This window comes from Condylura cristata, unplaced genomic scaffold (assembly GCF_000260355.1).
Source record: "Condylura cristata isolate star-nosed mole 26May11 unplaced genomic scaffold, ConCri1.0 scaffold00007, whole genome shotgun sequence".
Classification (NCBI taxonomy): Eukaryota; Metazoa; Chordata; class Mammalia; order Eulipotyphla; family Talpidae; genus Condylura; species Condylura cristata.
The window spans coordinates 28012766-28027911 of record NW_004567108.1 but is presented as its reverse complement, the minus strand read 5'-3'; the positions used below and the strand labels follow the sequence as shown (position 1 = coordinate 28027911).

General features: G+C 35.6%; 1 protein-coding gene across 7 annotated transcripts in view; it reads right to left on the bottom strand.

Annotated features, from left to right (window-relative positions):
* The window catches only part of MEF2C (myocyte enhancer factor 2C), a 164975-nt gene that overhangs the window by 86678 nt on the left and 63151 nt on the right, over nucleotides 1–15146 (bottom strand). For 5 of the 7 annotated variants that reach the window (XM_012721836.1, XM_012721837.1, XM_004678146.1 and 2 more), the window contains one exon: nucleotides 4907–5099. In XM_012721836.1, coding sequence (XP_012577290.1) covers nucleotides 4907–4960 — 54 coding nt within the window. In that variant the 5' untranslated portion in view covers nucleotides 4961–5099. Of the gene's footprint in view, nucleotides 1–4906; nucleotides 5103–15146 lie in introns of all 7 variants that reach the window. The other 2 variants (XM_012721838.1, XM_004678145.1) reach the window with 1 other exon arrangement.

The following is a 15146-nucleotide window of genomic DNA, read 5'->3' as shown; positions in this document are numbered from 1 at the left end:
CATCTCTATTTTTCAGTTTAGTTCAGAAAATACCAGATTTAGTTTACAAACAGCAGCATTTATAAACTGTCAGAGGTTGCATGTACACTGAATATGTTTCTCCAGGCTCCCCTCTACCCCTGCCCTGAACTCATTAAAAATAATTTATAAGACAAATAGACTGATAGGGACATAAAATAGAGAAAAAGTTTGAAAATTTAACAGCTATGAACCCTGAATTCTATTTAGTCATAAGGGGATTCTCCTGTTCTATTAACAAGAGTATGTTGCTAATTTTCTTTAATTAGAGCTCCAGTTATTGCACTGATAATTACATGAAGTTTTGTTTGTTGGCAAAACTGTTAGTGTGCCTGATCTGGTGGAAATAAAGAACTTAAGAAGTTTGTATATCTTTGATTCTTAACTTTACTAGGCCCTGCTACTTGGCAAGTGTTTTCTCCTTATACCCATTCAAATATTTAAATCTTTTTTTTATAACAAGTCACACAAATTCAGATTTACCTCTCCTACCCTTTCAAGGTAAGAAAGCTGACTATTTTAAATACAAACATACAAGTAAACAGGCTTTACACTATTTCTTCCTTATATTCTATTTGTGAAATAAGCTATGTAGGGTCAAAACTCATTTAAAGATCTGTTTTAGTTGCTTAGTAAACTCTAGTGCTAGATGAAGGAGAGAAAGCTTATTGTCTAACTGATGATGAAACTTTAGTTAAAAAAAATATATACAGAGGTAGAGACTGAAATTGGTGTTAGAGTAAGATGAAAGTTGCAAGTACTAAAAATGATAATAAGTAGTTAAAAATAATAGTCATGTGCATTTGAAAATAAGTCCCACAAGCATAGCTTTTAGGAAACTACCTAGCCCCATCCTTGTCAAAGGCCTGCGTTACATTATTCTGTATGATTTTCCTTCCTGATAGGCACCATTCTCTGCCAGCTGTTGTCCTGATACCATCTCTATCCTGTTAGCTTCCAAGGCTCTTTTGCGCTCCTGCTGCTCTACTTTTCCTTCCATCTCTTAGATACGGTTTTTAAGGTTAAACCTTGAAATGAAGGTTCAGGTGGCAGTCTTCAGTGCACTACCCAGCACAGGAGATGTTTTGGTAGAAAATTATATTCATATTAACTATAATAGAGCATGGTTCAAAGAGCATAAGTCTTAATAGGAACAGCTAATAGGCAGATGTATTGAGCGCTTACTATACTGCTAGGTGTTTTCCATTCATCTTCTCATTTAATTATCTCAATGACCTCATAAGGAGTGTTCTTTTTCAATCCCTCCTCTATCAATGAAAGAACTGATAAGGTTCCAAGGGGTTAACTTACTTGCTGGAGGGTCATACAGGTAGATGGAAGAACTGGAACCAGAATAAGTGTGTGGGTCTCTAATAATCACAGTGTTTGCCATTATTTTATGCTGTATGCCATATGATATACTAGGCAAAGGCAATAACATGACACCATGCTTTTAGCTTTCACATTGAACAAGAGGCACTGGACCAAATTGAGAAAAAGTGTTTTATTTTTTCTTTTTATGTCTGACAGCTTTGAGTTCAAATCATGGCCATGTTCTAGTTTTAACTCTTGGGCTACAAAGTTTTTCATGATTTATTCCCTGCCTAGTGTTTAAACTCTTCTTTTACTTTTATGAAGTCCTTGTATCAGGCTGAAGCTCCATGGGTCTCTTTTGGCTCCTAAGCAAACTCTTGACTGTATCAAAGACCTTTACAAATTCTGTTCTCTCTGGAATGTTGTCGCCTGCCTAACTTTGACATCTTTAACCATTTTCTCAGAGAACTATTCTTATACCCCACCTCCTGTTATTTTTTCATGACACTTGATAGTTTCATTCGTAGTACATATAAATGAAATTTTTCTTATATGTTTGAACATTTCATGTATGTTTCATCCCACTATGGATCCTTATATTGACCCACACTCCATATCCAGCCATTTTTTGGTCGGTAAACAAAACACAGACACATCATTTGTTCATGTGCCATCCATGACTGCTTTCAAGACTAGGGCAAAGTTGAAGAGTTAAACAGAGATTGTATAGCTTACAAGGCCAAAATATATTTATTTGGCTCTTTACAGAAAAAGTTTGCTGGTCTGTGGCAAATGATAAGCTGATGAGATTCGTGGGCGCCCTGAATACTTATTGTTAGACACACTGCAGCTTAGTAGTATTTGTTGATTAAAAAAACGAATGAGATTAATGAGAAATGAGTGGAGTAATAAATATGTAGACCTTGGTACAAGTAGCTACTTTTATTAAGCTATCTGAACATTTCTGTAAGACAATGCAAATTCATGGTTTCAGTTATTTTTACATATTAGTTTAAGAAATCCATCTTGTTCAGGTTAGAAACTGACAAAAAGGTAGCTTTCATAAGCTTGAAAACTGGGGAATTTTAAAAAAGATAAATCTGCTAATTTTCATTTTCCCAAACTGTTGTATCTGTGCAATCAGAGATCTTGAACTTCTGCTGTTCCCTATTCCATGATGAAAGATAAAATAAGGGTGAAATTTGTTTTAGGCCATTAGCCAATCAGATTCACCAGTTTCTTTCTTAGTGATAAACAACTTATCACATGGGCTTTATAATATTTCATTTCATACTCCAAGTCAGTATTTCTCATTCTGGTAAAAGCACACCCTATTCTCTGTATAGCCAAATAAACACCTGCAAGGGCAGATGGGGTCTTTTACTACCTTTAAGAGAAGATGACAATGAACCATTGTGTGAGGTTCTGTTAGCCTAGAGTCTATGGTGGAGAAAACTTCAAAAAGGCAAATCAGCTAACATTTTTTTTCCCCCAATATGTGAACAGTTTAAAGGAAACCCAATTTAAGGGTTTCCACACTTCATATGCCATGCTGTTGCAGATTTGCTATGCTGATTATCAGAAGTGACCTACATCTCTTATGATCTCTCCCAAATGGCTCTTAGAGCTATTCTTGTATGAGGTGAGAGGCAGATATTACCAACATTTGTAAGTAAGATGCCTGTTTAAACCTGTCAATAGTCATTTAAAATAATCACGGAAATATATTTAAACATGGCAGTTTCAGTTTTACTAATTCTATTTAAGAGCACTGACTCTAAAGATAGGTGATAAGAATAAATAGATCCAAAATCCTATAACATGAAATCAAGGAATTCAACTTCAGGATTAAGGAAAAATAAGATAAACCAAGTTGAATTTAAGTAAGTTTTCTTCTAAAGTTATGATGACTTCTAACATGGGTGAGAGTAATAGCAATTGTAGATGCAACTATATTTAAATTAAAAGATGTTTAATTATTAGCTCAGAAGTATAATGTCAAAATTCTTGTATCTCTCTGAGATTTATGTTCTTTTATAAAGCATAAAGAAAGCTCATGAATTCAAGCTGCAAAAATTTTCTTCTTTGCAAGCAAAAGGAAGAGACAATTTCATGAATCTAAAAATTACCTGCTATTATTAATGAAGTATAGGTGCTAATTGATATAATTCTTGACTACACTAAAATAGACTGCAGTCCAGATAACAGGGCCCTAACAGTCAATGGCACATGATGTTCAATATTTCAGTCTTAATTTCACTTTCAAGCTGTAAACCCATTTAAAAGTACTGTGGTTTCATATTGACAGAATTATTGCTTTTTTGCTGGGCCCATAGGAAAACATTGAAGGAATCCATCATAAATCTTAGCATTATTCATTGTGTAGCTAATTTTCAGCCCAAAAGAGTTCAAGTCACATGCACATGAAATACAACTTAAAGGACTATAAACTTTGAAAATCTAAAAAGTTTCTTTACTTCTTAAAGGCACACAGACTTTGATGGCATAAATAATCTCACTGAAGGCCCAAGAAAATAGAAAGGCACAACAGGGGAGATAAAGTATCTTTATTTGGGGGAAATTACAATCTTGTGGGCTGTCTCCAATGCTGTCCTCATTGTTCCCCGGGATAAATGGGCACCAGGCAAACCACTCTTCTCTCTCATGGGCAAGGAATGCCTGCTTTGCAGACTCCAATACCATGTGCAATGATATTGCATGGACAGCATCATAATTTCTCCAGGAATTATATTGCAATTTAACATTAGGATGCACACAAATCACCCAGCTATCCTTACAAAGCCTAAGTAAATCCACTCGCCAAGTGTGAAGAGCAACAGAGCCAAATCACCATTCCTGATACATAAGTCTATGGCTGAATAGCACATTTGGATGCAGAAGTTCTTTGGAAGAGATGAATTGCATTATTCAGATATCATTATTGGGACTCAATATATATATATATATATATATATTCACATCACCTGCCTCCGTGTTTATCACATTCAGGGTTTAACATGATGTGATTGCCTATGTCTTTGCCTATGTGTTACAGCACTAGTATTTTGTATGGGTGTTTTCTTTATTGTCAGCACAACGTTAAATATTTTGGATGTATTTCAAAGTCTCTTACTGTGAACAGAATGAAAGACATTTTTATACAGGATATTTAGCCTATATTATAAACTTTTAAATGGATGACCACAAAACGCCTGGTTCCCATGAATACAAGTATATCTTTGTTTGATGATGCGTGCAATGTAGCAATGTTATGCTTATTAACTCTTAATTATTGGGCCGTTCATGTTATTCAGTACAGCTCCCATTTAAAATGCATGTTGAAGTAAAAAGTGAATAGGAATGTGTAAACTATATTTCTAACAGATCAAGTGATTTTTTTCCTCTACATTTAAGAGACTACCTGCACTTACACTAGCCACATTTAATTCACCAAAATTTCTCTTAATGGATGTTTATACAAGTTCAAAAATTCTCAGGGCCATTAACATGTCTGAGGAAAATACAATAAATAGCTAATGTAAGAAATGACACACACACAAATATATCCACTCACCTGTCTGTTACGTTCATCCATAATCCTCGTAATCTGAATCTTTTTTCTCCCCATAGTCCCCGTTTTTCTTCTCTCTCTCGTTCCTGAAATTATGTATTTTTTCCTTCCTTTTCTTTCTCTTTCCTGTTTCCTCCAAACAAATCTCCTTCTTCAGCACTTGCACTGCTCAGTTCCCAAATTCCTGCATTCGTTCCTGCTGAACCAAAAAGAAAAATTAAATACCACTTTAACAAGGAAGCCAGTTTCTTAAGAACTATCACATTCTAATTTAAAAAGAAAATAAACTCTATGGAAGAAAGCCAATTAAATGAGCAAAAATAAGTGTTTATTAAAAGTACATGGTATATCACATGCAGGAGCATATAAAGTAAGAATGGTTTGTTTTTATAATTAAAATAATCTCATAAGTAATTTAACAAGTCATTTAAATGATGAAAACTGTGCGTTAAAGCCCAATACTGGAAATGTATCTTGTGCAAAGAGTTTCTTAATACTTTTTAATGAAATTAGGTGACTATTTTCACCCTAATGTTATGAAAAATTACCTAAATCAGAGAGTTAATGAACCTTTATGTACCTGTGTATGCTAAGTAGGGCAGCTAATTCATTTCTGAAGGGAAAACAATCTCGTGTTTTGACAGCAGAGGTGATAACGTCCCTCGTTATGCAAATACGATGGACTATTATGAAAGTGCTATTTGATATATGTAAATGTCAACTAATTTAAATCTAAATCCTTTCATCTTATTTTTCAAAAGTCACTGCTATGAGAACACTGTAAAAAAATATGGGGTATTTAATCTTGCATAACAAGCTGCTATCAGTAGTGAGATATTCTTTTCCTTTTGAAAGCCCCTAAGCTATATCTTGAATACAAGAATCAAAAAAAAAAGATAATCATTCACAGAAAAGAAAGAAATGTGCAAAAATTAGAGTATTATTCCATTTATAACTATGCTTTTTATAATAAGCCATCAGTCCTCTAAATTTAAATATTTTAAGAAGACATAGATCTCTGGGGAGTAAGAGACAATATTACAGAAGTTTGCTATTACTAGAGATGTGTAGACCATGAATTAAAATTAAAGAGATGATCATAAATAACATAAACCCAAGGTGCCCGGAATATTAAAAGTATATATTTTACTTAGTTTTAAATTATATCTGAAAATATTGAATGTAATGAAAGTAAACTGTTGAAAGTCAATACGAAAGCCTTCAACAATGCTTCCTTCTGTGCAAGCAACAGCTTCAAGTCTTTTATCCTGTCTGATGTCAGTGAATGCAACTACTTTAAATATTGCCCAGAATTTCCCTGTTGGTTTTTGTTGGTATCTGACAACCGACCTGATAAATTCCCACGTGGGTTATGCAATGCTAAACCGATGGCCCAGCTATTTCATAGATTATTTGGCTCCGATTCAAAGTTATTGGAACAGGAAAGATGATACACAGTTGGGCTGATCACCAGCTGTCTTTTGATTTCCTTAAGTTTTAAATTCTTTATCACCTTGAGTAAATTTTTTTTTAATTTAAAGTTCTATGATTATCTAATTGCAAAAGTTATTATGATATAATTAGTTCTGGTGGGTTAAGTGCTGCTGAAATACTAAGACCATTCGTTCTCCTTTGCCCAATGCTTTTCTATTAAACTGCAGCTTAGTTCTGCCTCTGAGAATATATACATTGTGTAACATCATGACCACACAGTGTTCATCAGAAAGTACTACTCCAGTAATATTTTTAAATATTGGAAGAACTTCAACAGTTTTAAAGAGCTGCATAAATAACTCACACTTGACAAATACACATGAACAAATTTGCTATAATAAGTTCTACTAAAAATCACATTAAAATATGAAAATTCACAAAGCACAATTGCATCATACAGTCACTGTTGCCAAACACTGTCCACCTATTTTTAGAAACAGCCTTAAATATCACTCAACTGGGCAATTTTCCTGTGTTTCCTATAGTCTTACCTTAGGAGCAAGCAGCACGTTAGAATGGTATTTCCCATGCATGTGCAAGACCCCGAAAGGACAAACAGGCTTCCTCTATCACAGAAAAGCCAACTCATGAAGCCACAGTAAATGCATATGGGACAATTTCCTTTCCTTTCATTTAGCTGAGGCCTGTGGCAATCTGGGCTTACAGGACGAGGTCGGCCCAAGCACTTACTCCCTTTAAGGTGGAAGGTCAGGGTGGACATGAAAGTGTGGTGACAAGGCGGGAAGACAAAACCTCGCACTAGTCCTGATTTCAAAAGACAAATAACCAAACAAGGAGAAAAATATTCCTGGAGAAAAGTCTCCGAGTGAAGGAATTCCTGATGAGCAATATTTAGAAGAGTTCCTCTCAAGCACCACCCTGTATTTCACAACTTTGAAGGAGAGACACTTTTTTTTAAAGAGCAGAGCTAGGATGGCTTTAACTTCTTAAAACATAATGGTAAGAAAGTTGGAGGAAGATCACAGTTTATGTACCGAAGTTGATAAAAAAAAAATGCTATTGAATAAATTTTCCTTTTGAAATACGCAAAGTGGAAAGAAACACATTCAACTTAAATTATTTTCTTATTTTCTGGAAAAATGAGTATTCCTTGAAGTGCTGTCACCTGAATATTTCAAAGAGGCAACATTTGATGTTACGATGTGCCTATGTCAAATACGATGCCGTGATGAAGAGCAAAAGTAACTTCTCAGGAAATAAAATATACCCTGAAATATACCTTTCAAATACTGGTTATGTGTCATCACATTTCAAGGCTCCCACTATAAAGAGTTAAGAAGGTCAACTTTGCATATCTATATTTCTCACTTGATTTTTATGCTAAAATGACTGTAAATCCGTTTCAAGTATTAATTTGTAGGGGGCCTAGCGAGACTGAAAAAGAGATTAGAGAATTTTAGTAGTCTGTAAAATGGTTTTGTATGTATCTGAAGAAAAGAATATAATAGCTGAACTATATGTAGAATTTCAAGTTATGTTGAGAACTTTCATTATGTACAATCAACCATAAGCTTAAAATAATTCCAGCAGCCTCGCCGCTACTTCTTTCCACATAAAAGCAACATTCTTGGAAAATGACAGAGTTACATATAAACAATCAGTAATTAAAAAAAGAGAAGAAATGTTCTACCATAGTTACACTCTTGTGCATTTTTTTTTTCTTTTTGCCAACCTAAATATAAGAAAAATAAAATCAGGCTGCTTACTAAAAAGGGGAACTTCATTCTGGCAGGCTTCTGTTCACTTTGAGTTTGGCATAAGCAGACAGATGAAGGCAAAGTGGTTTGAGACCCAAGTACAGAAGTATTTCTCGTGGACAGATGCTAAAGATCCTTCTCCCACCTCACTCTGCTCTCTCATTTACAAACAAGTTCCCTTGAGTGACACCCACCTCCTCTTCCCTTCCCCCTTTCCTCCCTCCCTCCTTCTTTCTTGTGCTCTCCCTTCCTCCCTCCCACCCTCCCTCCTCTTCCAAATCCCTCCCAGTAACACAGAAGAATCTTGACAGAATGGCAGGAAACACGCACAGACTGGTCAGGGAAGGATATGATGTCAGCAACCACAAACAATAAAAGGTGTAAAGGTGCTTCCTTCCCTAAACTGTTCCAGAAGTGCAAAATGGGAACCAAAACTCTCCACTTCCTTCTCTGAGCAGAACTGTCTGAGTGTGCTGTGCTGCACACCCCACGCTGAGAGGCCTTGAGAGGTTCAGATAAGGGACAATGAGAGAAATCCAGACACAGGGACAAAATTTCTCATTTCTATTTTGGAAATACCTGAAAAAAATCCATTTCAGCTCTAGGTTAGTATTTGGCATTACTGCTTTAAGAAATAAAAATAAGAAAGCAAACAAAGTCCCCTGAGTGACTCAGGAAATAGACTTCAGTTGCCATTTACCCGTGCCTCCCCAAAATCGTCTGACATGGTTATTACAGTTGTCTAATCTTAGTTCATCCTTCAAGGCAAATGAAGAGCCTGATGGAGAAGTCATAATATTTTTCATATAAAATAGGATCACAGGAACTGGCAAAAAAAAAAAATGCTTGTTGGTAAAATATATTGATTACTTCTTAGCCAACCCCCTCAATTAAAAAAAAAAAAAAGATATATTTGGACCAGAATAGATTCCCATTTTATTAGAGCACTCAACCTTCTTTAAAAAATTTTACACTGAGCACCAAAGTAACTAACCTAAATTTTCAGTGTATAGTGAAATTACTTATTTTAATCTCATCACTAATAGGGTATTTCTAACATGGAAATGGCAGTCTACCATAAGCTTTCTGTAGGAAGAAAACCACGTATCAAGTGGATCTGAGTCATCTTCAGATTTCAATCATCTTCCCACAACACTTTGATTTAGAAATTAAACATAACCTTCAGTTATGTGTTTTGATCTTAGAGTGAGACTGCCATGCCACATTAAAAGATGTGGGAAGAAATTAATTCTCTTCTGCTGCACTTATCTTTGCAAAGCATATATTTTGCTACAATAAGCACAATGCAGTCACTTAAATAAAAACAGCCTACGAATAATGATAAAGCTTTAAAGTATTGGATGTCAATTTGCAAAGAAAGAATTCTGGATTCCTTTTACCTGTGTTCACAAATAATTTTCATTGGTTCACATTTTCATTAACACTAATATCTTTATATAATGTTCGGAAAAACTTGAGGCTGAAAAGCAGCACACTGTATCAAACATCAAGGTAGTATACTGGCAAAGAACTACAAGCTGGATATTTAGTAAGACACAGAAATGACATTAAGCCATTGCTGCAAGCCTGATATTATTAATTCAAACAATTAAATGATTCATTATTATTTTAAATAGAAAACTGCTCATTATGGTACACCTAAATACATATAACTTTCTATTTTATGAACTGTTTGAAAGACATATAAGGCATGTAATTACATTTTGACTAAAAAGAACAAGTAGAACTTAAGCATTTTTTCTTTTAAGAGGCATTCTGAACTTCAAAAGATAAAATAGTGATGATTATACTTTTGGTACTTGACAAAATGGTGTCTTAGGAGGTAGGGAATATTTCCTCAGAACTGAAAGTCATTTCCTCTCTCTCTAAGTTTACCAAGCATTATACAGAATGCTCTACTACCCAGCTATGACTGTATGGCTGAGTTCACTGCAAAGACAGAGCTAAGATTCTTCCTGTCACCTTTTCCCACCTGATGAATGCCACCTGCCAAACATAAAGCTATCCTTTCATGTTATCCCACTTTAGTGTTAATGTGGTCAATTCCAAGTCCTCTGTAGACCTCAGTAACATCGTATCACACACACAAATAATAACATTACTGTCCTGTAGTTCCTCACACAGGCCATGAACTCTTTCACCACAAGGGCCTCTGCATAGACAATTCTCTCTGCCTGGAATGTTCTTCCTGTCCCTTACGCCTCCTCAACTCCATCCCTTCTTGTCTGACTCAGGCCCAGCTTAATCTTCTTAGGAAGCATTTCTTGCTCTCCTGATGGCATCGCATTTCTCCCTAAGGACTCAGGACAGCATGTCCTCCTTGATAGCATTTGCCACAGGTGAAACTTTATGTTCTGCCTGTTTTCTTCGCCAAGTCTGTATTGCCTTATTTTTCATTTTGCAGTATCTCCCCAAGTGCTAGGCAGAGAGTAGGCACTAACAACTACTTGTGAATTAACAGGATCTACTATTAATGTATTTTTTTTTCAGCTGAGGTATATTATTCAGTTGCTATTTTTAATGATTTCTAAGAACTTGTTCATATTGCCTCTCCAGAAGCTGACTGATAGATAAACTTGCTAGGTTCTTTGTCACAGCTGCACATCTCATATGTGGAATAAGAATGATTCCTGCTGCGAACTAAAAGCTGACTGGAATTTGGTGTCAGGAAACTTACGGTCCAAACTCTAGTTTGGTATGTAGCTGAGTGACGACAGACTGATGATTTCAGGACCTAATTCCCTTGCCCTGCAAAATGTTGGGAACATACTTCTTTACATGGAGGATGGTGATGGTCACTGAATGAGGTATTCTATGTGAAGTGATCAGTACTAAGATGACAGGGGACATGACCTACTAGTTGAAAGGCTGCTTTAATTTGATGCATAAATAGAAAGGGATAACATTCTGACAGGTTATCAAGTGTATTATAATACTGAATAGGCCATGAAACCCTCCCTCTGCAAAGGTAATGGTGAGCAACTTCTCACAGGTAATGCTTCATTTACCTCTTACCAATAATCATTCTGTTAAGAAAAACCTGTGATGTTATGAAAATTAAGAGTTTCTCTTAAGTAGCAGTCATGGAAGAGCTTCAGGCTGCAAAAGTAGAAATAACTAGGGAAATATAGCAATTTTCCCAATGACCAAGGCTGCTGAAAACTCTACATTAATGCTTCTAGTCCTACTTTAATATCTTTCCCCAAGGACAAAAGGAGATGAAATGTATGTCAGAAATATAATAAGGCTAAAAAGGAGCTCGTTTTGAAAACCCCTGCAATTAATTTAATAAGTGGGCCTCACCTGCCATTATCACTGACATAAATCATTTTATTTACACAGTTCCAGAATTTAGAAGTTACATACCTTTAAACAACTGTATTGCATTATAAGCAATTTAATAAACAGGAGGGAAGCACAGCTTTCCAGCCATGGTGATCCATGCTATATTTTGTTTGGGACTTTTTATTCACACCACAGGTTTTACAGCATTCCCCATGCCAAAATAAACCCCCCAAAGGTCTAAATATGTAAAAAAACCTCATGCTATACAACTACACCATGTTTTATTTTTTTTTCTTTCCACACCATATTAAATAATTAATGTAGGATTCTATCATGTCTTTGCTTTTCTAATTTTTCACAACAGTGCAGGCACCATAGTTTCTTCCACATTTCTTCTTGAACGTACATATAAACTGTAACAGGTCATTTTAACACACCACACAGTGATGTGACAGGGCTTCACAAAGGTAAGTCCCTCACCATCCTCATCACAAAGCAAGAGCTACTCTTCAGCATCACAGGCTATGCTTTGTTCCCCAGCTGTAACCTCTCAATAAGCACATACAGCTGGATTTTTGGTTGCTGTTTTTGAACAAAGCACGTTAAGCACTCTACAACACCAATATCCGTGAAACAAAATTGTCAGCCTTCAAAGCATGCTAAGGCTGGAAGTGGGAGATGTTGTTATTATACATTTTCATCTTATTATGACAAAATCTGAATTTCCAGGCATCTCATGATACAGTCAGAAAAAATATTATATTCATTTTTTTCTTAATCTTTACATTTTGTTGTTTAAATAAAAAAAATTCTGAAGATTCAGAAGTCTGTATTTGTTAGCCCATTTCTTGCCTTATTGATACATTTGGAGGTGTGCATGTGTGTGAGCATGTGCTTGAAGAAAGAACAAATCTATCCTGAAAATGAAAAGAATACACATTTGAACCTTTCCAAATGTACATATAAACTGTAACAGGTCATTTTAACACACCCAAGTATTAAGTCCTGAGTATTACCACCAATGTTTTAAGACTGTGATATCAGTAGCTACATAATGGCTTTGTTTTACTCTCTATTGAAACACTATGTTAAGTGATTGAAAATTCTGTTCTTGAAAATAATGTGTCTCTGCCATTATTTAATTTCCTAATTTATTTAACATTTAAAGAACTTGATATGGAAATAAATTCTACCGTTGTCCTGCCAGGTTTTTTCTCTATTTTTTCACTATAAAGAGAATATACCTGATAGATCATCTGCCATTTGCACTGACTATAATTTATTTTTCCTTTGTTAGAAATTCACAAAATTTACATAAAAACCTCATATGTTAATATATATCATATCCCAAGTGCCATGGTTACCTCTCAAAATATAGATATTTGATCTTGCTATACATGCGGCTCAACACGATATCTAGTGATTCATCAATTTTTCTATTTCTCTTCATCTCTTTTACAGCATCCTAATCAACCTAATTAAGGCTTTGTTCATCTGAAACCTCTGATGACAATTTGTTTAACTCTATCCCACTGTGGTCTTCTTATAAGGAGAATTAAATCTGATCTTCTGACAGCAATCATTAAATGATCCCAACTGGCCCCAATTAAGCCACATGGCTCACGGGCTTCCATACAGCCAAGTGCCAAGTTCTCTGTTTCATTTACACATCATTCTTTACTTAGGTTTATTTTCTTAAAGTCAATTAAGTATGTGTCTTATCAAGTGGAACTAAATTTCCTTGTGCACACTAGCTTGAAACAGTGCATCAACTTGCTTTGCTCACACTGAAATGCGCTGGACTCCTGAAACCATTCTCTCTAGATGTAGTGCCATAAATGGAAAGAGTGTACCTTTATTTACTCATGCTGAGATTGACCCACGCGGACCTGTACTTTCTTAAAACAGTGTACTTGTTACACAGTTTGGCTAACATAAATCAATAATGTCTTCTCATTTGGCTTATGGGCAACAACCTTTCAGTAGATTAGTATCTACATTACCTTTTTTTAACTCTGAAATTATCTCTTTAAGGCCCGCTGAAAGAGCAGTATTAAAGTAGACTTCTGAAGTTAACCTTTCTTACCCTTAATTTCTGCTCTAATTTTTTCACATATGCTCAATTGTAAGTTCTATAATGATGTTCCCAGGCCTTCCTATGAGCTCAGGTAGCCTCAGGATTTAGAGCTCATTGATTGTGTGCTACTCCAGGGAAATGGCTGATTAAAAACAGCCTCGGGAGGAAGAGGAGCGCACACGCACATCTGGCTCATCTTAGTGTAAGCTCCCCTACCTGCGCAAATGTGACCCCTCGCTCCGGCACTGGAGAACAGCAGAGCCCTTTACAAACTTACACATCAGGGTGGAAGCAGCTAAATGAATCCCGATATGATTGGCATTAATCCCAATACAACAAACAATTGACACAGTTTCTGAAGGCCTCAATCAATTACCCTGACTGCTTTCCTGTGAATATAAACAAATGCACTGTATTTTTATATCTGTTCTAATTATAGCTAACACTGATCATCTGCTGGTATCTGATGCGGGCTATCTGTCACAGAGCTCAGAGCAGATGGATTCGAACGTATCTGTTCATCCTAATCATACATTAAAAACTGACATTAGGATAGAGAACTGGAATGGTTGTTATGCATCTTATAGGACATTAACCTTGATGGAACATGTCATTCTTTTCAATACTTGACAAACAGATGTCACTGCAAAGAAAATACCATGGTATCTTGAACATACCAATGTTTGGCAATGTCAAGAAAACATAGTTTGTGCATTTTCTTTGTGATAGCTAAATACATGCATGATGAGCTACTTAGTAAGTTCTCAAAGGAAAAAAAATCAAAGTATTTAGTACAAAATGTTGGTGTATTAGGAAATCCTTCTCAACTCAAGATGGATTGACTTTTATAAATGTGTAATAAATATACCTGTTAGTAAAGGAAAACAGACGCTGGGGTGTTGTCTTATGAAATATTTCTCACTGTATTACAGTAATCTCCAATAAGATTTGATGTTAATTTTAGAGCATGCTTCTGCTAAAAAGGGCAAACCCAGCAACAGATTTAGTACAAAGAAGCTGAAAATATCCTGTGGAAAAAAAAATCTGTAGCGAAATCAGCCCAAATCCTGCCATTACTCAGCACTGCAGTGACGTGCGGATGTTTGTAGTGGTTTGAGGAGCCAGCAGGGGTGGAAACTCTACGTACTCGACTCCAACATGATTGCAATTGAACCTCATCAAAGTAAGAGCTCATAATTTGTCACAGAAAACAGCCAATTAACATATGTTAGAAAAAGGCTTCATAAAGATAATATATGATTAAAGACCCAGTGCAGCTGTTGAAAATCAAAACTATGCATTTAAAAAAGAAATCTCAGCCTGAGCTTCCGTATGGTTAAACTGATAATGGCTACTATGATTTTTTTTTTTTTGTAAAGTGGAAAAATATAATTACAGTGCTCTTCATAAGTTTGGGGTTATGGCAAGGGAGAGCTGGGTACTGTGGCACTATTTACTACGCCTTACTTAGTTCTATAAATAGTTGAAGCCCTTGCCAAAACTCTGTAGTTACTTTGTTATAGTGCTATTTTAAAACACAGACCTTCATTGTGAGCTAAATGGCCTTCAGGATGCACTTTGTAGTTAGAGAATTCCTCTCAAAACTATATCCTCCCTTTATCTGTGCAAAACTCCAGGACAAGAGGGC